General features: G+C 42.8%; 1 protein-coding gene across 2 annotated transcripts in view; it reads left to right on the plus strand.

Annotated features, from left to right (window-relative positions):
• Window positions 1-20,368, plus strand: part of LOC109907914 (phosphatidylinositol 3,4,5-trisphosphate-dependent Rac exchanger 1 protein) — a 107,227-nt gene that overhangs the window by 41,250 nt on the left and 45,609 nt on the right. For both annotated transcript variants that reach the window (XM_020506210.2, XM_031794099.1), the window contains 3 exons: window positions 1,507-1,654; window positions 13,449-13,549; window positions 18,127-18,230. In XM_020506210.2, the coding sequence (XP_020361799.1) occupies window positions 1,507-1,654; window positions 13,449-13,549; window positions 18,127-18,230 (353 nt within the window). The remainder of the gene's footprint in view (window positions 1-1,506; window positions 1,655-13,448; window positions 13,550-18,126; window positions 18,231-20,368) is intronic.

The following is a 20,368-nucleotide window of genomic DNA, read 5'->3' on the forward strand; positions in this document are numbered from 1 at the left end:
CCCCTGAACCACCGGCCTGGCCCACATCTGGAAGGCTTGACCACATCCCTTTCATCCCCGTTTCACTATTGATACCTAACCCATTGTTGAATCCCAGTTTCCACCAGCACACCTCTTTTAAACGTACCCCTATTTTGCCATGGCACTGACTTTAGTTGGCATTTTGGTGTAGCCCCTTTTTAAATACTCCCAAGACAGATCCATTATTATTGCCCTGCCGGCTGGATGGGGCTGGGATCGTCTTATCAGTGTTTTCGTGGAGGCTGAGGGGAAATGAGTGGGCTAACATGTTAGCCTGTTTGCCTGTGCCAGTGAGAGTGGGAAGAGGGGGCCTCTGGACAGGCTCTGACAGCTGGACCAGCAGGCCAGGGCCGGGGGCCCCTTGCACCAGGACCAGACCCCATTCTGTTCAATGACTCTTTGTTTGAATCCACTCCAGCTGCTGTCAAGTGTAATCCAACCCCACCTTCATCAGCGGCACCCAGCTCTGGCACCCCCGCAAATTTTGTTGGAATTGTCTGAGTCCCACGGTTTAACAGGACCGAGAGGCTGACAATGGAGTTGAGTTAGTCAGAGAGCCTGGTGATGGAGCTCCAAAGTTCAGAGAGCCCAACAGTGTAGTTTAGCAGCTAACTGAGCTCCACTGTGGAGTTTAGCCTATCAGAGAGCCTCACAGTGACGCTCCAAAGTTCAGTTAGCCCCACAGTGGAGTTAAGCTGCTCAGAGAGCCCCATGTTGGAGTTACGGTTTAGAAGCTCTATGAGCATGCTGGACCTTCAAAGGGCTCAACATCAACAGACTAGTTTTGAATTGTCTTTACATATTTGTCATAATTTAACATATTTCTCACTCAAGGGTGTTGCAGCTTGGTAAACAACTGCTGCTCTACACTAAAGATAAAGAACTCTGTGGCGTCACAGTACATTAGCAGGCGACACAGTACATTGTTCTAGACCTGGACAGACTAACTTCTGGCTTTCCCTCCATAGGAGGCGGCAGATGCGAGCCGCTATGCTCCGTTCCTCTCCTACCCCTGTACCGTGTCAGAAACCTCAACGGGACCATACAGGCAGGGGCATTGTGTCTTCTCACAGCCCCGTGACAGCCTCTTTCCCCCCCGGGGGCTGAAACGCATAGATGTCTGAAGGCAGACTGGAGGAAATGGTGTCCCTCAGGGCTCGGTGTTGGGCCCTCTTTTGTTTTTGCTGGCACTGTGGGACAATAGCTGCTGCCCCCCCCCCCCCCCCCCATACCAGCCAGAGTGTCAGAAATGTGAATCAGCATGATGTCTTAGGCAGTGAGAGGAATGATCTATAGTCTTTAACTCTCTCTCTCGCACACACACTCATACACATTCTCGGACCACACAGTTTATCATTACCCCTTGACTCACTGTTGGGTTAGAAATATATTGATAACAGTTTATAGTCAACTCAGGCTTTCGATAATGAGCGTCATATGCAAAATGCTTTGGTGTCTGACCCCTTGAGTGTTTGTCTGTTGCAGGTCTGAAGCTGGGGATGGAGCGGGATGCCTATGTGATGATTGCCGAGAAGGGCGAGAAACTCTACCACATGATGATGACCAAGAGCCGCCACCTGATCAAGGACCGGCGTCGGAAGCTGAGCATCGTTCCCAAGTGCTTCATGGGAAAGTGAGTTCTTCCACACTGAACAGTCCATTGCCTTTGTGCAGGCTATGCTTGAAATCTCAAATGGTACAGTGGTTGGATGACAACAATAGGTGCTCAGTTGAGGGGGTGACCTTTCAACTGGGAACAAGGGTACTTTTAAGACATCTTCGAGGTACAAGTACATAAACTATGGGATTCTTCCACTGAACCAAAACTTCTGCTGTTAATAGTGATCATATTATATATACATTGATAATAATGTGTGAAATCCCTACATTCTGTAGTTCTGAGGGAGGTGGATCACAACAGGGATGTTGTGTTGAAAAGGGCTCCATCCATTCTATCTAACCATTCCATGACTAATTTCTGTTGCATATAATTACCGGCCACTGAGAAGTAGAGGAGGAATTGAATGGCAGAATGCCTAACCTGGCCCTATCATTACATCTCTCCTAGCCTGCCATAATGATACCTACTGTAATCACCCTTGCATATGGAACGGCCTAAGTTGATTCCCTTACACACCGTATCATTAAGCAGGCGCTTCCTGAGTCTGCCGGCCTTTCCTCATCCATGTGCACACGTGCTTACACACACACACACACACACACACACACACACACACACACACACACACACACACACACTTAAGCAAACCCGGTGCAATCATTCACGCCACACACTACACACCACTCACTAACACAATCAGTTTCCCAACCCCAACTGATGAGTGAGATGACTGGGAGTTGTTTTCCATCCTGTGTTGGGAGCCACGAACTTGTTGTCGGAGGCGACTGTTTTCAACCGACACGTATAGAGCTTCCTTAAGGAAGAGACCTTCCCTTTAACTGCGAGGACATCATTAGACAGACCCTTCAACAGCGAGCTGCTGGACTAAGCAGCCCCCCCCCCCCCCCCCCCCAGTCTTTCAATGCTGTGAATGAACAATGAGGGCCTAGTTTGCCTCCAGTAATGCATTTTCCATTATGCCCCACAGCTCCACACAGTGTTTTGCGAGATTCCGAACTGTTATTAAAATTATTTATTATTTGGCACAATTATTTTTTTGGGGGGGGGGGTGAATATAAAATAGAGGGTAAAACCGTGATGGCGATCACTGGAGCTTACTTTATGATGAGTCAGCATCCAAGGGAAATATTTAATGAGTTTCTATAGAACTGTAAACCGCAATGCAACCTGCAATGAAATGTCAGGGAGGTAAGATTCGATGGGCATTATAGGTGGGGCTGTTTTCATTGTATCTTCAGCTTTCAGTATTATTTGAGAGTACACTGACAGGTAGTGTAGTTTCTTGTATTCGATTAGTAAAGGGTTAAAATTCACTATCCCCACTGGGCAAAAATACATTGAGCCAACCAGCATCTATCGATGTCATCTGTCAAAATAATGACGTTGGAAATCAATGGAGTTTTTGGTTAATGACACCAATAAGTGGTCAACGTACACATTCTAACCCGTTTTCAACCCCACGAATCAACGCAAGCATTTCAAGAAGAATTCCCGGTTGTTGACAACTCAAATATAAAGCAAATATGGCCGTTAAGTCAAGATTTTGTCCCGGAAGGTAACTACTATCATATCGAAGACGAGGTGCTATAAAATGACAATAAAAGAACCCCTCCTTTTCTTTCCCCGAAGATGTTTACTCTACTGACTGTCTCGTACCCAGACAAGCTCAGTGCGTCAAGCCATCCATGTTTTCTGATTATTTTGTATTTTTGCTCACTCTGCTAGACATCTAGTTCTGGCTCCTAATGTATCCTTTTCCAGGAAAAGCACTCTACCTCTTAATGCAACCATATAGACTGTTTGTGTTTGAGTGTGTGATCGTGCGCGTGTGCGCACTTGCTCTCTCTTCGTGGCTGTCTGAGAAAAGTGATCCATGTAAGCACTAGGGGTTTTTCAGCACTCTTACCTCCTGCCAGCACCTCACTGTAGAGTGAACAAGAGGCTCTCACTTTCCCTCCCTTCCTGTTTCTATTCCTCTCTAACCGCTCTAGTTCTGATGTTATTATAAATTAGCATAGCTCACTTCGGGAGACGGCATTGATCACTAAGTGTGGTTGTTAGATTAAATGAATCTTATGCAGAATGCCGATTTGGTAGTGCCTCTTATTTACGCAGCTCCCTTAATTCCACCATTTGTCAGCAGCGTATTTGGGTGGTTGGTCACACTTTGGTTCTTCTTTTAGCCTTCCTCATTCTCACCCCATTTGCTGCTGTGTTTTCTGTTGTTGTTGTGTGTGTGCCCACATTTTGGGCCTGTATTGCATCATGGGTATGGCAATGCACCAGGGCCAGGTCTGTATTCATTAGGCACGAAAGGAAGAACCATGGAGGGAACCATGGTTCTTCTTTCTTATTACTTGTGTAATAAGAAAGGCTTGGTTTTGTGTGAAAACATTTTGCTGTTTTGCTACGTTGTGCACTAATAAATACGACCTAGGTTGGAACATTCTTGTGCTTACTGATGTGGTAATTTTTTTTTTTTTTTACAGATTAGTATCTTGTACATTAGAAACAACTTTTTGCAATCAAGGCAACACAGAGTTTACAAAACATTATGATCACCTGCTCTTTCCATGACAGAATCTGACCAGGTGAATCCAGGTGAAAGCTATGATCCCTTATTGATGTCACTGGTTAAATCCACTTCAATCAGTGTAGATGAAAGGGAGGAGACATGTTTAAAGACGGATTTTTAAGCCTCGAGACAATTGAGACCTTGTGTATATGTGCCATTCAGAGGGTGAATGTGCAAGACAAAAGATTGAAGTGCCTTTGAATGGGGTATGGTAGTAGATGCCAGGTGCACCGGGTTGTGTCAAGAACTGCAATGCTGCTGGGTTTTTACACTCAACAGTTTCCCGTGTGTATCAAGAAGGGTCCACCACCCAAAGGACATCCAGCCAACTTGACACAACTGTGGGAAGCATTGTGGTCAACATCCCTGTGGAACGCTTTCAACACTTTGTAGAGTCCATGCCCCGACGAATTGAGGCTGTTCTGAGGGCAAAAGGGGAGGGGTGCAACTTAATTAGGGAGGTGTTCTTAATGTAGGCTTACTTGTTTTTCAAATGATCCTCACTTTCCAGCCACACATTCCCTGAACAAAGTTCTTTTACACTGCATGTGTAAACATAATCCCTAAAAACCAGGGGTGGAATGAAGAAAGGACTAAATGTGACCGATTGTTTGAAACTAACTGGTTGGTGTTTTTTTTCTGTGTGTCTTTTGCAGCTGCTCTGGAAAGTTAAACTCTTCTTCTGCTTTGGAAAACACACACATTGTTCAGAAATCACATCCAGGGCCGGTTCTAGGAGGGTGCTGGATTGGGCTTTGCCCACCCTAAAATGAATTTTGCCCACCCAATCAGAAATAATGGAACATATTTCAAATAAAGTAAAATAAATGCATGCTTATTTAAAATTTAAGCCATAAAGCTGAGGTGCAAAATGTTGATCAAGATATTGTCTGTAATTTTACACTTCTGAGGTCGCAAGAGGGCTTGAACTCAATAGTAGGAAGGTGTTCTGAATGTTTTGTACACGTAGTGCCCTATTTCAGTAGGGGACCTACTTGACATTTTTACATCGGGTCCCTTGTTCAAGAGGAAGCAAGCCTCTTGTTGACTGACTGATAACAATATTTCCAATAGCTAATTTGGAAGACCTCATTCTAGCATGCTGTAGGTAAAGAATTTATGAAGCTTCAGATGCACATGTGTACACACGTGCGCTCACACACACACACACACACACACACACACACACACACACACACACACACACACACAGCCTCTCTGTATTCTCATCATTAGCAGTGATTTACTCCTGTGTGACCGCTCCAGTGTCAAAATGAACCAGAACGCTTACGTAACACCCCACCTGGCCAGAGTCCACTTGAGCCTTCTGCCAATGTCAATCAGCAGCATGTCTCTTTGAAAAACACACGCAGCCACACACACCGTCACACACACACATACATACACTGTCTGGGAAAAAACACACTTGTGAGAGGTGCACTACACAGATCTGGCTGACAATCACCTCCACACACATACCACCAACACCACCACAGGCCACAAAAAGCAGTACCCCAATTCAGTAGGTCATGAGTGACTCTTTTATTTATGGTAAAATATTCCCATTGTTAGTCAACCGGACAGACGAGCTCAGGTGGGAGCAGATGGCTCAAGGTGTCTGTGTTCTAGCATGAAGACACACGCCACAGGAGTCACACGTTTACTGCTTTCTCAGTGATACCCACACACATTTTGGCGTGAAAATGCGGGAATCACACGTTTATTCTGCTTTTGCAGCAGGGCACATAAGCATGCTTACACAAACCGAGGCGCACACACACTTGTTTTTCTATCCTTGTGGCTACCTCAAATTGATTTCCATTCAACATCCTATTTTCTCTAAACCCTAACCTTTACCACTAAACCTAAATGGAGGACCAGACAGTGCGGACAGACACGGTTGCCCTGTTTTTAGCTTCTAGACAACTTTTTGTGTGTGTGTGTTATTTCTCAGAACGTTTCTTGTATTATTACCTACAGCCGGAAATAACTTTAGGATTTTAGATCCGTGGTCACTCACCAGGAATTCAAGCAAAAATGAGATTTTCCCTGACCTGGATCCTTTCCGAGGCAGCTCTGTTCTTCCCGGGGGCTGTACCAAAACATTGACACCGGAGAAGAGGTAGAAGGAGTGAGGCCCTAGTCAGACTCAGGCGGCATGCATACCATCCACCGCTTCCAAGTATAAAACTTGCTAAAATGGACAAGCTCATGGCAAGTGTCTCTTTCCAGAGAGACATCAGGAACTGTAATGTACTCTGTTTTACGGGAATCATGACTCCTGGATATATTGTCCCCGTTATTCGGTCATTGTCACATGCCGTGTATATTCCCCCCCGAAGCCGACACCGCGACAGCTCACTACACTAACTACACTGGACTACATGCAAACTGGAAACCGCATATCCTGAGGTCACATTTATTGTAGCTGAGGACTTTAATAAAGGAAATTTGAAGGAAACCAAAATTCTATCAGCGGATGTCCTGTGCTACATGTGCAACACTGACTCTGGATCATTGCTACTCTCCCTTCCAGGATGGCTGCAAGGCCCTCCCCCGCACTCCCTTAGGCAAATCAGATCACGCTTCCATTCTACTTCTCCCCACCTAGGCAGGAACTTTAATGGGAAGCTCCTGTGGTAAGGACTATTTTAATGTTGGTCTGACCAGTCCAAATCTATGCTTCAAGCTTGTTTTGAACACGTGGACTGGGAAATGTTTCGGGTCTTCAGGGACTTCAGGGACTTCAGACGATCACAGATTATAAAGGGAAAGCCAGCAACGTTGAGGACACCTCGCTCCCGGACGAGCTAAATACCGTTTGCCCGCTTCGAGGAAAACACCTTAGAGCCGCCGATGTGGGCCCCTGACGCTCATGAGAACTGTGTGCTCTCGTTCTCCGTGACTGACGTGAGCAAGTCATTTAAGCATGCTAATCCTCGCAAGGCTGCCAGCCCAGACGGCATCCCAAGCCGCATCCTCTGAGCATGTGCAGACCAGCTTGCCTGAGCGTTTACGGACATGCTCTATCTCTTCATATCCCAGTCTGCTATCCTCACTTGCTTCAAGCTGTCCATTGTTCCTGTACCCAAGAAAGTGAAGTTAACTGAACTAAATGACTATAGACCCGTTGCATTTTGTCATTATGAAGTGCTTTGAGGCTAGTTAAGGACCATATCACCTCCACCCTACCTGACACCCTAGACCCAATACAATTTGAATATCGCCTCAACAGATCCACGGACGACGCAATCGCCACTGCACTGCACACTGCCCTATCCCACCTGGACAATAGAAATACCTATGTAAGAATGCTGTTCATCTTCTACAGCTCAGCCTTCAACACCATAGTGCCCTCCAAGCTCATCATTAAGCTCAGGGCCCTGCATCTGAACCACTCCCTGTGCAACTGGGTCCTGGACTTCCTGATGGGCCGACCCCAAGTGGTGAAGGTAGGCAACAACACCACCGTGGCGGCTGATCTTCAACATGGGGGCCACACGGGTGCATGCTCAGCCCCCTTCTGTACTCCTCGTTCACTCATGACTGCATGGCCACGTCTCCAACTCAATCATCAAGTTTGCTGATGATACAACAGTGGTAGGCCTGATTACCAACAATGACGAGACAGCCTACAGGGAGGATGTGAGAGCCCTGGTGGAGTGTAGCAAGAAAAATAACCTCTCCCTCAAAGTCAACAAAATGAAGGAGCTGATTGTGGACTACAAGAGACCGCAGAGAGAGCACCCCACCCACAGTGACTGGGCTGCAATGGAGCGGGTCAAAAGCTTCAAGTTCCTCCGTGTGCACATCACTGACAACCTGAAATGGTCCCTTCACACAGACAGCGTGGTGAAGAAGGCGCAGCAGGGCCTCTTCAACCTCAGGAGGTTGAATAAATTTGTCTTGGCCCCTAAGACCCTCGCAAAATTAATCAGATGCATTATTGAGAGCATCCTATCGGGCTGTATCACCGCCTGGTATGGCAATGGCACCATCTGCAACCACAGAGGGTGGTGCAGTCAGCCCAAAGCATCACCGGGGGCACACTGACCTTCAGAACATATACAGCACCCGGTGTCACAGGAAGGCCAAGAAGATCATCAAGGACCTCAGCTATCCGAGGCATGGCCTGTTCACCCCTCTACCATCTAGAAGGCAGAGACCGTACATGTGCATCAAAGCTGGGACCATCAGACTGTTACACAGTCACCACTATCCGGCCTCAGCCAAGTACCCTGCCCTGAAACTTAGGGCAGCATTCTATCTACGGAGTCATTGAACAATGGTCACATTAACAATGTTTACATACAGTTTCACTCAATTTTTATGTATATACTGTATTCTAGTCATGGCTCATCTTATATAACTTATGTTTTTATTTGTCTTTATGTGTGTATTTTTATTGCTACTGTAGGTATTACTGCACTTTTGGAGCTAGAAACGCAAGCATTTCGCTGCACTTGCGATAAAATCAGCAAATCTGTGTACGTGACCACAAAACTTTGATTTGATAACACTAACGCCTAACCCTAAACCTAGCCCCTAAACTTAAAATAGCCTTTACTGCTTGTGGGGATGTGATACTTTTCCTTGTTTTACTATCCTTGTGGGGACTTTGGGGGATTTCAGGTCCGAGGATAGAACAAGACCACACACACATTGCATGAACACACACACATTGCATGAACACATGCATACATTTTGGCATTAACACACACAGAAATCACACACTTGGCCTGTTTTCGCAGGAATGCTCATGAACACATTTATTATGAAAACAAATGCACAGGAATCGCACGTCAAGGCTGCTTTCGCACCAGAGCACATGAGCAAACACATGGGTCGTTCCACGAAATGAGGGCCTTTTGCGTCCCTTTGATATTTAAAAAAAAAAAAAGTTCTATACTCACAAAAAGCTTACTTCTCTAAAATGTTCTGCACAAATTTGTTAACAAATTTGTTAATACATCCACCTGACAGATGTGTCATATCAAGAAGCTGATTAAACAGCATGTGTGCTGGGGACTAAAATCCCACTCTAAAATGTGCAGTATTGACACACAAACACTGCCACAGATGCCTTAAGTTTGGAGGGAGTGTGCAATCGGCATGCTGACTGCAGGAATGTCCAACAGAGGTCTTTCCAGAGAATTGAATATTCATTTCTCTACCATAAGCCACCTCTAATGTCGTTTTAGAGAATTGGGCAGTACATCCAACCGGCCTCACAACTGCAGACCATGTGTAACCCCGTCAGCCCAGGACCTCCACATCCAGCTTTGTCTGAAGAGGGGTGGTGCTGAGGAGTATTTCCGTCTGTAATAAAGCCCATTTGTGGAAAAACCTCCGATTAGCTGGGCCTGGCTATCCAGTAGGTGTGCCTGGCTCCCAAGTGTGTGGGTCTATGCCCCATTCAAAAGAGAATCATCGCTCTCTCCCAGAAGCTTGGCTGGTGTGTAAAACCCACAAATTCAAAGAAACAAAAAGGTGTTATGGCTTTGCGTTGAAAGACGTTGCATAAAGCTTACTTCATTATTTCATTTTTTAAAATTATTTTCATTGCATCAGGGATAGCGTACCTGTATGGTTCAGCTTTACAGCCTTTCAGTGTGTAGGAACAACATTTTTATTTGAATTCAAAACAGAATTTGTAAAGAACAACAAATGAACAGCAGGTGTTCTAATCAGAGTTGCCACTCATCTGCCAATCAGGGATGTGGATTTTCTGGTCTACCTGTATACAAATTAGTCACAAAGAAATCCAGAATTATAGGGTAAGGTAGTGGGCACTAGGGGCAACTCACCATGCCCTCCCAGGCCCACCCATGGCTGCACCCCTGCCTAGTCGTGAAATCCATAGATTAGGGCCTAATGAATTTATGCCAATAGACTGATTTCCTTCTATGAACTGTAGCTCGGTAAAATCTTTGAAATTGTTGCGTTTTTAGGTTTTCGTTCAGTATACATCTAATAGTTCAATCATATTTGAGAAGTAGGTGAGCTGGTTCTACTCTTTTTGGCCATTTTCTGGTGTTTTGTGGTGGAAAACTGATTGGCTCTATCATAACACGGCAACCCTGTTACCCATAGTCAGGCTAGAAATATTTGACTAATGACATGTTTTTTGTGAAGCTTGCATTCAATTGCCCCTGGCTGTTGCACACAAGCTTCCATTATTTCCTGTCACAAGGGGATTTATGGCAGATTTTTTTTATTTTTATGAAATCGTCAACCTGTTACTTAATTTGACATTTAATAGGCACTTACTATAGTCGTTTATTTTATTTAACCTCTTGATGGGAGAACGTTTTTTCTTAAGTTGAACATGTGCTCTTTATGTTTTTTTTGTTTGTTGAAATCACCTTTTTTTTTTCTTCGTTTTTTTTTACAAAGTTACACATCTCAAAGGCACCGAATTGGTGGAATGACACACACACACACATTTTGCATGAACATACACATAGGAATCACACATCTAACCTGCTTTCGCAGGAATGCTCGCTCAAACACACATTCACACAATCAGACACACGCTCACATTCACTGTTCCTCGTTCTCCGGGGAATTGATTTTGCTCAGTGGTGTGGAAGATTGAGCAGAAGGAAATTTAATTTTCTCCTCTCCAAACATTTGTCCAACACTTGGTGTCAGAAGAGGGAGAATACACTTTGAGGAGAGAATCTGTATTTATGTGAGAGCGCTTCTGTATGAATGGCACCACACAAGCCATGAATTGGCACTTTTTGGAGTGAGAAATGAAAGAGATGGATGGATAAATGGAGAAAGATGGGGTTTAAGGCTGGTGGGAGGGGAGACAAGGGGAGCAAGGGAGAAGGAGCAGAGGGATAGAAAGTGGGAGGAGATGTGGGTTAGGGGATGACGAGGAAGAGGAGTGAAAGGGAGGGGAGAGAAGGCAGAAGTAGCTTTGGGAGAGCTTATGTTACAAAGGGCTTTAAAGGGCTATTTATACCCTACGGAGACGGACCCTACAGAGCGTAGCACAATGTCGTTTTTTCGTCACAAAAGGGTGCGCTCCGACATTCTACGTATTCCCGTGCCACATGAAGATTGTAATGCACCGTATCATTCCTCATAGGCAATGAAGCTCACTTGGTTCCTTGATCTGATCTATAGGCCATGCATCAAAGTAACCTATTTTGCATTGATAAATAAATATAATCTTAGCGAATGTTCAAACAGTAAACCAAACAACATTGTAGCCTTATTAGAACTCCCCTAAAAATGTATTTTGTTATAAAAGTAATAACTATTGATTCCAGGCTATTGGTAAAAACAGCTGTGAGATGTGCTTTTTCTCTGTGACCAAAACATGATGAAATTCTATTTTTAGCTGATATGGGAGTGAATACTTTGAAACAGCAAATCAAATGATGGTAATGTTGTAGGTTACACCGGCAAGTGTAAGAATATTTGCCAGGGCGTATTATTTCATTATAAATCTGATTATTTCACAATGGTGATGTGGGAGTTTACTCTACTTCAAAATCACTTTATATTCAAGATTGCTGTCTTGGTTTAGCTTGGCATTAAACAAATAGCCTATGTTGCATTGATAACTAAATATTATAACCTCAGCGGATGTTCAAACAATAAACCAAACAACATTGTAGCCTTATCAGAATCCTCCAAAAAGTATTTTGTTTAGAAATAACGTTATTCTACGCTATTTGGAAGCCTAAAAACAGGTGGCCATGTGCTTTTATTTCGTGACTAAAAATGATTTTCTATTTTTAGCTGATAAGGGAGTGAATACATTGAAGCAGCATGTCAAACTGGGATAATATATTATGTTACACCGGCAAGTATAACAATATTTGCCAGGGCATATTTCATTTTAAATCCGATTTTATTTCGCATGGCGATGTGGGAAGCTAAAAGGCTAGCTAGCTTGGGTGGCTACCCAATTAGCACCGGCTACCCAATTAGCACCGGCTACCCAATATGCACGGGGGCCATTGTCGCAAGAACCCATATCGACGAATGACACTGTTTTGATAGCTACGTCACAGACAACAATGAGCTAGATGTTTCACCGGATGTATAAATCTGAAGCATCCAGTTGGCATTTCCACTCTCTGGTGATGAGAGGAAGTCCAATGTGGGAGAAGATGGAGCGAGATGGATTTTGGCAACATTGAGACACAAATCACATTTTTTTTGGGGGGGGGGGGGGGATAATCGGTGAACAGATTTCCTAAATTCTGCAATTGTTTTGCTGAATTCCTTGTGATTTTAGTATTTTTTTTACCGAACTTTTTAGACCTGTGTGGCTTGGGTTTGTTTCCTGCTGGAGCCACATACTGTTCACAAAGAATGTATGCACTCACTTTCAACAGATAACATACGTCATTTAAAAGATTTTCAATCTATCTACTGAACATAAATATAAACCCAACGTGCAACAATTTAAAATAGTTTACTGAGTTACAGTTCATATGAGGAAATTAGTCCATTGAAATAAATAAGGTCCTAATCTATGGGTTTCACATGACTGGGAATACAGATATGCATCTGTTGGTCTCCGATACCTTTTAAAAGGAAATTGACCTCACAATGGGCCTCAGGATCTCGACACGATATTTCTGTGCATTCAAATTGCCATCGATAAAATGCAATTGTGTTCGTTGTCCATAGCTTATACCTGCCCATACATAACTTCACCGCCATCATGGGCACTCTGTTCACAACGTTGACATCAGCAAACCGCTCGCCCACACGACACCATACATGCGGTCTGCAGTTGTGAGGCCGGTTGGATGTACTGCCAAATTCTCTAAAATGGCGTTGGCGGCGGCTTATGGTAGAGAATGTAATATAAATGTATCTGCCAACAGCTCTGTTGGACATTCCTGCAGGCAGCAATGCAATTGCACGCTCCATCAATACTTGAGACATCTGTGGCATTGTTGTGCACATTTTAGAGTGGAATTTTATTGTTCCCAGAAAGGTGCACCTGTGTAATGATCATGCTGTTTAATCAGCTTCTTGATATGCCACACCTGTCAGGTAGATGGATTATCCTGGCAAATATACAATTTGAGACAAATAAGCTTTTTGTGCGCATGGAAAATATATGGGGATCTTTTATTTCAGCTCATAAAACATGGGACCAAAACTCTAAATGTTGCATTTATATTTTATTTCACTAATATATATACATATATATTATTGTCTGTTTCCCCACAGTGAGTTTGTGTCATGGCTGATAGATAGTGGAGAGATCAGCAAGCCAGATGAGGGGGTCAACCTGGGTCAAGCTTTGCTGGAGAATGGCATCATCCACCACGGTGAGAGAACAGTCTCTGTCCTTCATATCATCCGGTCATTATTTCTGACTTTCTCCCTTTCTCTGTATCTGTTTCTCGCTCTGTCTCAGTCTCTGTATCTGTCTCTGTATCTGTCTCTGTCTCTAGCTCTCTTTCTCCCTCTCCGTCTCTCTGTCTCTAGCTCTCTTTCTCCGGTTCTCTTTTTCTCTCGCTCTTTCTCCGTCTCTGTCTCTCGTTCTCTTTGTCTTTGGCTCTTGCTCTCTCTCTTCCTCCTACTATATACATTCTTAAACCATTTGAAATACCATGGCAATAATGATTTGAAATATAAAACATGTCATTTAGTAATATAACAAAATATCATAATAAAGATAGTGTTGCACCAAGATGGGAATTAATTTTCTGCTGAAATTCTCATTACCGCGACACATCCAGCTCTGTCTGAATGTATGATATGTTGTCATTTAAACAGACAAATATTAAAAAATAAATAAATGGATGTTTTACTAGATGTTTTCAAATGACCGAAAAATTAACAGAATTTTCATGTATAATAATAATACTTTTTAATAATAATAAAAACATTTTGGAAAGTGTCTATGACTGATGTTCTCATCCCCCGCAACATATTTGAAGGACTGTTTACACACACACACACACACACACACACACACACACACACACACACACACACAGAGAGACAATTTAAAACAAAATTTGAATGAAGCAACACATCTGCCAGTACCTTCAAGATGGCTACCAGGTAAGCAGATGTCTTTGTTTCTCCAGTTAAAAGTTAGACATTCTCCTTGTCAGGCTGTGTACACGACACTATTGATTATCAGTACAGATACAGGTAGTTTTCCACATTTAGAAAAATGTTACGTGTAAAATGTTCTATGAAAATATACTTCATTAATGTCTTGTGTACAATGAGTAAAAATGTGTCGTCATGGCTTCTATTGCTAGCAAAGCATGCTAAGGTTTGTCATCCTCCGCAACACCATTCTCACTTACCGCTGCTATTTAAGGCCAGTTGCGGTAGAGAGAACTTCTGTTTCGGTATAGAGAATTTAATCATACAGACTTTTTTAAATCTCTCTATCTCTCTATCTCTCTATCTCTCTATCTCTCTGTCTCTCTGTCTCTCTGTCTCTCTGTCTCTCTGTCTCTCTGTCTCTCTGTCTCTCTGTCTCTCTGTCTCTCTGTCTCTCTGTCTCTCTGTCTCTCTGTCTCTCTTTCTCTCTTTCTCTCTCTCTCTTTCTCTCTCTCTCTTTCTGTCTCTGTCTCTCTCTCTTTCCCTGTCTCTCTCTCTCTCTCTCTTTCCCTGTCTCTCTCTCTCTCTCTCTTTCCCTCTCTCTCTGTCTCTCTCTCTTTCCCTCTCTCTCTGTCTCTCTCTCTTTCCCTCTCTCTCTGTCTCTCTCTTTCCCTCTCTCTCTGTCTCTCTCTCTCTCTCTCTCTCTTTCCCTCTCTCTCTCTCTCTCTCTCTCTTTCTCTTTCTCGAACTATTTAATTTAAATATGATTTATTAACTGTTGATATTCTGCTTTATGTCCTGTTTTAATTGCAGACAGTCAGCAAGTGACAAAAAGAAAGCTTTAGCGAAACCTGACAAAATTCAGAGAAAAGGTTTACACCAACCCAGAACTGCTGGAAGAGTACAGAAGGAAGGAGAGAGGTCAGGGGTTGGAGAGGTTACAGCAAGAGTAATATATATATATATATATATTAGTCAATATTGCCTCATACAGTGTCTATAGGAAGTCAATACCCAACAGTGTTAGGAAGTCTACACACACGCGCGCGCACACACTTACACAATCAGTCATTCAGTCTCTACTATAGGATGACGTGTCCATAACAGTAAGATTAGATCATAACAGTAAGATTTTTTCCCATGTTTTGAGACATGCTCATTTCATGTCATGCTTCCTTTCCATTTCCAGGTGTAAAAAAAACTAAAGCAAAATTGTAAAATCAAGAGAACTCGAGATCTGACAAAGAAGTAACATGAAAAGAAGACAAAACAGTGGTGGGAAAACTCAAAGGAATTACAGGAGAAACAGCTAAAAGCTGTATTGGACATGACACCATCAAGCCAGGAAAAAGATACACTTCAACATGTTCAAGAAGCAAATGAAGTTATTCAAAATCTTCAAGAAGGCACAGCCTCCCCAGGAGAACAGCCATTCTCACCTCAGCGGGTAAATGTCCCTGCCATCAACTCAACTCCTAAAAGAAGAGAGACATCTCGACAGACACCAGGACCAATGAAGACATCTACCCCAAAGGAATTACCCAAAAAGAGGACCAGTTTCTTCTTTCTTCTATCAAAATCAAGGTCAAAGTTGCAATATTTAGAAGAGAAGCTTTTGGGGAGGACCAAAGAGCTGGTCAACCTTGAAGAAAAGACTGAAAAGACTAGAGATGATGGCCAAGAGGAAGCAGGTAATTGTCAACATGGAAGGCAGATTGGTCTAGAAAACTACAAAGAGAGGTCATCGGAGAACATTACCCAATAACAGGATTGGTCAGCGAAGAGTCACAGACAGAGAAACATGTGCTTCAAAACATATATATGTAAACTTTGGCTTGAAGAGAAAGAAGCTACACCAGCTTGGGGGTCATAGAAACATCATCTCCAAGGGACACTGTACAGGCCAGTGTGTGTCGTGACGGTGACGTTTACAGGACATACAGAAAATTCAAGCATAAGACATTTCACACAACACTGGATCGTTCAACGAAAGGAAACATCATCGTATGGGAGGAGTGGGTCACTAATGCAGAGATGGGTCCACTGAAGAGAAAGAAGTAAGGAATGGGTTTCTTGAGAAGAGGCATACCTCCATTGAAAAGCTGGTGGGCCTCAAACAGGACCACCTCTCAAACTTCTCCAGACAAATTTGTAACATCAAGCACCAGTTTGAAAAGACTGAGTTGATCGAGACCCTGACCCAGAATGACGTAATGGTTCACACAGACTACAGTGAGAACTACGTTTGTAAATACACCAGGGAAATAAAAGAAACTCCCTTTGGAGGTGGAAACCAGCAGGGGACCCTCCATACGGGAGTTATTTATCTCGGTGGGGGCAGCGTGGAGTCCTTTCCATCGCTGTCAGCCTGTCTTCAGCACACCGCCACAGCCACATTGACCCAGTACTGAGGAGCATCCAAATGCCAAGATCATCCATTTCATCTTCAGATGGGCCCACATCTCAATATTGGAATAGAACCAACTTTTACCGAGCCTCAACAGTGCCGTTCGTGCGAGGATTTAAGCTTGTAACCTGGAATTTCACGGAGGCGTCCCATGGAAAGGGTGCTCCTGATGGAGCGGGTGGCGCCCTGAAAAACCTGGCTGATAGAATTGTGTCCTGTGGTACCAGCATACCAGAAGCCAAAACTCTCTTTTGAGCAGCTGAAACTGTGTTCAGCTCTGTTCTGTTTTTTGTACGTGTTGTTTTTGTCCTCTGTTTTTAGCCTACGTATGTCATCTACTTTTTGAAGCACTTCGAAATGAAATTGATTGAATTTGAATCCATGATTGTGCCAATGTTATCTCATTTATTTTCAACATTAAATGTTAAGTTTTTATCCATACCTCAGTCATAATATACTTACTGTCATTACCGAAATCATCAACCTCCTTTCCGAAACCTGTGTATCATTAGCGCAACAGGTGTTCATTTAATGATCATCTAATGAATGGGAAAAATTGTGATTTGCTTTGAAATGCATGTGCAGAATCTATAGGTTATATTCTTTCAGGTTTGCCACATCATTATGAAAATATGTCAGGTTTCAATGCGATATCAAAAATATTAGGTTGTAGATTTCGGAAGGTGTTGCGGCAATGAGAGATCAGCCATAAAAAGACTTGTTGATGCAAGTCTTTTTAAAGATTTCATGTTTGAAATCTTTGAAACCAAGATTCCGTGAGAATCACCCAATTTATGCATTGAAAACAGAAAATAATAGACACGTATACGCAGATAAATAATGTATGAATGGCGCTGACAGAGAATCACTGCGTCTAAGGCAATAACAGACTTGAATTTTGAAAGCCGTCTCACTCCGAAACTGAGCGACCCCTGCATATTTCTGACACCGCCTACGGTGGCTCAGTAGGCCCACAGACAACACTGACTGGATTAGGGGGGTTGTTGGATTGCGGAGGCCACTGACGGTGATGGCTTTGGCCTCTGGGGGACAGGGCTGTCACCCATTAAGCACTGACCTTAAGGGGGGAGGCGATGGGGGACAGGTAATGGTGACTGAGATTCAGCGTGACAGCAGAGGGTTGCGGGGAAAGAAGGCAGGAGAGCGAGAGATACATGCTTTGGTCATTGGTAGCTCTGTGTGTGTCGAGTCTCAGCATCTCAAAACCGCACACCGATTTCCCCCTGTGTTTTCCCCTTTGGACTCAACGGGTCTCCCCTTGCACTGGCTCAGTGGATGTTCTGTAAGTGTTTATCTATACTCAACACCAACCCTACTGGTTAAGTTAAGTGTGATAGTGATGAATGTTTAACTATTACACCAATCAGTTGTTGACATCTCACTTTCTTCCTTATTTCTTTCTTGACATTTCAGTGTCCGACAAGCACCAGTTCAAGAATGAGCAGGTGTTGTACCGTTTCCGCTACGACGACGGCACCTATAAGGCCAGGAGCGAGATGGAGGACATTATGTCAAAGGTACTGTATCTATCTACAGTGCCTTCGAAAGTATTCGTACTCCTTGACTTATTCCACATGATCTTGTTGCACAAAAATATTTTGTGTCCCCAATCTACACACAATATCCCATAATGACAGTGAAAACAACATGATTTTTGACATTTTTGCAAATGTATTGAAAATGAAATGCATAAATATCAAATGGACATAAATAAGTATTCACAGCCCTGAGTGATTACAGCTGTGAGTCTTTTGCCCGTTAATCTTTTCTAAATTAAATTAAAGCGCTTTCAAATTGGTTGTTGATCTTTGCGAGACAACCATTTTCAGGTCTTGCTATACAATTTCAAGTAGATTTAAGTCAAAACTGTAACTCGGACACTCATCAACATTCACCGTCTTCTTGGTAAGCAACTCCAGTGTATATTTGGCCTCGTGTTTTTAGGTTATTGTCCTACTGAAAGGTAAATTAATCTCCCAGTGTCTGGTGGAAAGTAGATTGAACCAGGTTTTCCTCTAGGATTTTGCCTGTGCTTAGGTCCATTCTGTTTCTTTTTTATCTTGAAAAACTCACCAGTCCTTAACGATTACAAGCATATCCATAACATGGTGCAGCCACTACTATGTTTGAAAATATGGGCAGTCTGTTGTATTGGATTTGCCCCAAACCTAACACTTTGTATTCAGGACATAAAGTTAATTGCTTTGCCACATTTTTATTGTTGCAGTATTTCTTTAGTGCCTTGTTTCAAACAGGATGCATGTTTTGGAATATAAGTGCCTTCTTTTCACTCTTGTCAATTAGGTTAATATTGTCCAGTAACTTCAATGTTATTGATCTATCCTCAGTTTTCTCCTATCAAGGCCATTAAACTTTGAGCAACTGTTTTAGTCACCATTGGCCTCATGGTGAAATCCCTGAGCCGTTTTCTTCGTCTCCAGCAACTGATTTAGGAAGGACGCCTATATCTTTGTAGTGACTGGATGTATTGATACACCATCCCAACTGTAATGAACTTCTCCAGGCTTAAAGGGATATTCAGTGTTTTTTTTTTTTTCTTTGTTTTTTTTTACCCATCTACCAATAGGTGCCCTTCTTTACAATGCATTGGAAAACCTCCCTGGTCTTTGTGGTTGAATTGAAATTCACTGCTCGACTGAGGGACCTTACAGATTTTGTGTGGGGTACAGAGATGAGGTAGTCATTCAAAAATCATGTTAAACACTATTATTACACACAGAGTGAGTCCATGCAACTTATGTGACTTGTTAAGCACATTTCAGCTTTTCATTTGGAATGAAATGTCTTAACGTATTTCCACTTTGACATTCTGGGGTATTGTGTGTAGGCCAGCGACAAAAACATCTCAATTTAATCCACTTTAAATTCAGCCTGTAACACAACAAAATGTGGAAAAAGTCCAGGGGTGTGAATACAGTGCCTTCAGAAAGTATATATGAGGGTTTGGGTCAATTCCACTTCAATTCTACTTCAAATCTTATGAGAAAAATGTGGAATCCTCAATTATCTAATTTTAAATTTAAATAGACTCCAAGCCTGTTGAAATATCATGGAAAAACAGCAATAGTGCACTTAGCAGCGATAGCCATAGATGTAGAGAAATCTGCAAAGTCGTTCTGGGATGTAGGACTTGAGGAGGGCAAGAGATCAGAGTTTAGTGATACTTTTGATGTCTGAACATCTGACTGACTCACATTTGTTTGGTGTGAACTATCACTTCGAACGGGCAATCTGCAATTAGAAAAACAACAAAGCTGTCACCCCGCCACTTAAACTGGTAAACAGCTAAGGGATGGGGCTAGAGAAATGTAACCATTCTCAAATCTATAGATCAAGCTATGGATGCACTTGAGATCAAAATGGTAGTTTTATCCAAAACCATGTTTTGAAGCTAAACAGTGTTTGTTTACTATTGCATTATTTACAAACAATGGTGTGAAACACTTATATGTTGGGTTATGATAAGACAGTTGAACTAAGTTTATTAGGCATTCAGAAGTTATATTATTCAAGAATCAATGGCTATCATTCATTTAAAAGTCCAAAAATGTATGTACTGATTGCAGATGGCCTCTTTTTAAGAAGTCAACTTCCGGCAGATGTCTCTAGCCGACATACTACAGAACTGCTTCTG

The sequence above is a fragment of the Oncorhynchus kisutch genome, linkage group LG17 (assembly GCF_002021735.2).
Source record: "Oncorhynchus kisutch isolate 150728-3 linkage group LG17, Okis_V2, whole genome shotgun sequence".
Lineage (NCBI taxonomy): Eukaryota > Metazoa > Chordata > Actinopteri > Salmoniformes > Salmonidae > Oncorhynchus > Oncorhynchus kisutch.